This window comes from Trypanosoma cruzi, genomic scaffold, assembly GCF_000209065.1.
Source record: "Trypanosoma cruzi strain CL Brener 1047053516529 genomic scaffold, whole genome shotgun sequence".
Taxonomy (NCBI): Eukaryota; Euglenozoa; class Kinetoplastea; order Trypanosomatida; family Trypanosomatidae; genus Trypanosoma; species Trypanosoma cruzi.
In genome coordinates, this window is record NW_001849307.1 from 59,313 (window position 1) to 63,679 (window position 4,367).

A 4,367-nucleotide genomic window follows, 5' to 3' on the forward strand; every position below is an offset into this window, starting at 1 on the left:
GCGTTCACGCAGAGGTACTCGTCCATCCACTCACTCCCAGTTGACAGACCAGACAAATAGCCAACAAGCCCGTCAGTAAGAATGGGACGAATACACATGCCCCTTCTCACCGGGTCGATAGTGGCAGTGGGTCTGCACGTTCTTAGGGCTTCATCCAACTCCTGCCACCTCTTCACCACAGTCTTTATCCGCTCCAGCTCCGTAGTCACGTGCACAGCAACAAGACCGTATGACCCCTCACTCTTATTCTCGTACAGCGAAATCAGATCGCCCCCACTGCTATACAACAGGGAACTGGCAGCAGCGTCATCAGCTGCATCGGATATCGGCCCAGCATCATGCACACGTGCACCGTCCGTCACCCAAAGATAAAGCCGACCCCTACCTTTTTTCTCCTCCAAATACACCGGCGTGGTAACAAGCAGCACTTCCCTTCCCTCAATGGTTACGGTGGTGAGGCCACAGCGAACGCCATACCCTTTTCGATCATACGAGTTGCCCCACACGCGACTAATTGGCCTACCACTCATTTCCCAACGTATCCCAGAGTCAATGGACCTGAATACTTCGTAGTAGCCGGCAGCGCAAGAAGTAATTAAAATTAGATTTCCTTCCAAATTCGCGATGGATGGCTCCTTGCAGTTACTACCTGTCGTACCGGACGAGAGCTCCCATGCTTCTATACGCATGTTGAAACGCATGGACAGTACAACACTCCTTCCATCCTTTTCTACTGCCTGCATGGGAAGCACAAGGTAACCGTTCTTCGTCACAACACCCGATCCTCCGCCACCAATCACCCTCTTCAGGAATTGAGTAAGCCCGATGGCCACAGGGTCCACTGCACGGATATCACCCCACATGATTTTCTTCTGCCCACCATCCTCAGTGAGAGTTCCCCTCGTCAGTAAAAGCCTCCAGCCATCTGCATCGGCAGCCCGACCCCCAGACGTCTCCTTCTCGTAGTCCCCAAGGGCCATGTAGATACTGTCGCCGCTCACAATTGTCGTTGGCTGCATCTTTTCTTGTGCCCTGGTCGTACCACTGGCGGCATCCACAAGTTCTACGAGAGAAACGCCTGCATCCATCGCCGAGATCGCCTTTGAGCCACCACCGCCCGTCTCAATGTGCGTTGATGCAATCGCAGCATGGCCGCAGGCTCCGTCCCTTTCACTGCACTGAGCTTCAGCAACGGCAAACACACCGCCGGCCACCTCAGCAAGGCTGGGAACACGAAGCGAGCCGGCTGCCGCCTCAGATCCAGTCATTTCTTGCCATTTATAGGGCGCCGGTTTCGTTCCCTGAAAAGGATCAACGGCCTTCCCTTCCCCGCTACTTCCATCACCGGACGCAGCTTCACGGACACCGCAGCACATCATCACGACAAGGAGGAGGAGCAGCACCGCCGAAGTAGACACACGCCGGGACATGTTGGGCCTCTGCTGCTCACTCTCTCCTCCTTCCCTCCTCCTTCCGCTGGATCCGGTCACGCCGCGACGGTTGTGTGTGCGGGGTGCCTTCACTGCAGCAACACGTGAGAGCATATAAATACGTGTGTGTGGGCGGTGTGTGTGACGTTTGTCCTTTCAGAGCCTTCGAATTTCACAGTAGCGTTTAGCGCTTGGTCGTAACCTTCTTCCTTCGTGTGCGTGAAAAAGTAGAGAGAGAAGGAAGCATGCCAAGCAAAGAGACAAGACAGTGAGCACAGCCACCCATCCACACTGTGAGTGGCACCATCATCCCCGCCGCAGCCACTCCCAACAACAGCAACTCTCACACACAGACTCACGGAACAGGAGAAGGAAGAACAGTGCACCGGGAACACGCAGCGACTGTCGCCACCACCAGCAGGAGCCACGGCGGATGCTTCTCCCACGCGTCAGCACACACCGAGGAACGCCCACACAAGAAACAAACGGCAGGACGCAAAAGGACACAGCCGCCCTTCGCACCACCCATGCGCTGCCGCCAGCCTTTTCACTGTTGTCTCCGCCACCGCACGTGCCGCACCGTCTCCCACACGCCCCAATTAACTCCCGGTCCCTTCCCCTCCGTTGCTGGACATCACCCCACACAGCCGGAAAATCCCCAACAACAAATCCACAGCGGGAAAGACGCGTCGGCACGCGAGGCTGCAGGGCGGGAAGCAATCCGCACTCATCCCAGACACCCTCAACACCACACCACTCACCGGCCCGCACGCCGCCACCCGCACGCCCGCAACACGTCAAGGGGACGGAGCGCAGGCTACTGTCCTCCCTCCTCGCAAAGCACCGGCGACTCGCAGCACGCCAGAGACACCCACCCAAAGCTGCGGCTCCCATGCGTCACGTGGCCACATCAGCGCCGAAAGAAATCACGGACTGCCATTCCTCCACCGCTAAAAGCAAATGTCACCGCTGGCACAGCACCGCAGCACGCAGAGGGCACAGAACAGCAGCACACGGCCAGCCATCATCATCATCGCCATCATCACGGCTGCAGACACACAAACACAAAGCAAAGAAATTCATGTCAGCTGCGTGGACTAAGAGCCGTGCACGTAAATTAGCCTCACCGCAACAAAGTGGCATCCCTGCTGGGCCGGCATCGTCCAAGTGCATAATGGCCAGCGCATCTTCTGGTCGCAGCATCGAGAGCATCCCAAAACGCAACCACACAGGTGCAAAGAAATCCGCACCTGCCGCGGTACTCGAAATCGCCTGCACCCCCGGCGGCGCCACGCCAGGCGGCAACGTCCAGCCACATCGTTCGTACTCGTTGCCAAAGGCGGTCGCCTAGCCGCAGCTCTCTGCACCCTCCCGGTCCGTGGAAGAACGACGCGGCAACTCCCCAGCTGCGCGCCCCCGGCTGAGGCCTCGTTCCCGAGCCCCACAAGGAGATACCACGCAAAAGAGAGGTGGCGGTTTGGCTCGACACACACCCAGCAGCCCCCACACCTCGGAGGAGACGCATCAAGCACGCATTGCACACACACACACGCTGAACACACGAATGCAAGCTTCAAGAAAAGAAAAAAGAGACAAACGTTTTATGAGGCACCAGTTGGTTCGCTGCAAGGTCGCGGGGTGGCAGCCTTTGCGGCCCCGCAACCGCCGGGCCCCTCTCCGCGTGGCGGGCGGCAGGGTCGGGGCGGGGCGACGGCAAAATAAATTTAAAAATGCACCTGCACCAGCCGCCTCCCAACACTTTTTTCTTTTCTTTTGAAGGCAAAAACAAATTCATTAAGAAATGGAGTGGGCCGGAAAAACGCGTCGTCTGCCACTCGGCCCCGTCTGGCCACACATCCATCCCGCTGGCCTTTGCTCTAAAATACAACACGCGCATCGCAATCGCTCCCTCCTCCCTAAAAACCCCAAAAAATGACAAAAAAAAAATAAACAGCGCTGGGGAAAAGTGTGCGGGGCGCGGCCACTCACATGTCACATCCGTTTCACCCTTTTTTCCTCCGCTTTCCACCAAATAAATCCAATGGCCCGCACGTCTGCCCCCACCGCCGAGTGGAGTCCTTTAAAAAAGAGAGACCCCCGGCACCCGCAGAGGGCGTTGCGGCAAAAAAAGTGAAACACACACCCGCCACGCATCCGCCCCGGGCCGACGCGGCGGCTCGACAATCCGTCGCTGCCGAGAATCAATGAAATATCAGAGTTTTCACCGTCGCAACTGCCCCCGGCCCGAGATGAACGACGCCACATACGCAGCGGGAACGGGATGCAGAGGCAGGGCGGCCAAACACATGGGGAGGAGCGCTGTGCGCACACAGACACCAGCAGATGTTTCCAAATAGGACCAGCACGTAGAATCAAAGATGCAAAAAAAAAAAGGCTCGCACACGGGTAGAGAATGCACACACACACACACACAGAGAGAGAGAGAGACAAAAGAAAAAAAAAATAGCATCATGCACAAGAGCAGCCGCTGAAGTGTCGGGTGCGGCGAGGCGTCGCATCTCCCGCTCCTCGGGCCCTCTCGTGTCAAAAAAAAAAAGAGGGCTCCTGCGAGACGCACTGCGTCCGCCCCTCCAACCATTAAATACCTTATTTTTTATTCCCTCCGCCGGGCACACACACAAAAAGAAATAAATGGCAGAGCTCAAGAAAGAAAGAAGAAAGCGGATGAAATTCGAGACGGCATAGCGGCCCAAGGAAGAAAGCAAAAAAAAATTCACTAAACAATCGTTTTTTGAGAAGTAAAAAGAAAAAAATGTAAAAATTTTGATTCAACGCAATTCTCATTTATACTCAGAAATAAATAAAAATCAAAACAAGTCAATAAATACAACTTTTCGCAGAAGATCCTCGTGGGACCTCTAAAATTCGTGTGTCTCTTCGCCCTTAAGAAGAAAACATACACATAGATACATACAC

The 4,367-nt window shown here is 55.5% G+C and overlaps 1 protein-coding gene across 1 annotated transcript, besides 6 other annotated features; it reads right to left on the bottom strand.

Annotated features, from left to right (window-relative positions):
• Tc00.1047053509927.10 (trans-sialidase, putative) lies at nt 1-1,544 on the bottom strand (the record flags this gene model as incomplete). The annotated part of the gene is made up of 1 exon (XM_798233.1): nt 1-1,544. A coding segment is annotated over one exon (1,544 nt), but the record flags the coding sequence as incomplete, so codon positions are not given.
• Nucleotides 1-2,778: a sequence feature (heterozygous, Esmeraldo-like haplotype).
• Nucleotides 2,779-2,807: a sequence feature (areas merged during assembly that could not be assigned to a particular haplotype. This can correspond to areas where the two haplotypes were merged or to regions with more than two copies in the genome that were merged during assembly.).
• Nucleotides 2,808-3,190: a sequence feature (heterozygous, Esmeraldo-like haplotype).
• Nucleotides 3,191-3,605: a sequence feature (areas merged during assembly that could not be assigned to a particular haplotype. This can correspond to areas where the two haplotypes were merged or to regions with more than two copies in the genome that were merged during assembly.).
• Nucleotides 3,606-3,685: a sequence feature (haploid, Esmeraldo-like haplotype).
• Nucleotides 3,686-4,367: a sequence feature (heterozygous, Esmeraldo-like haplotype).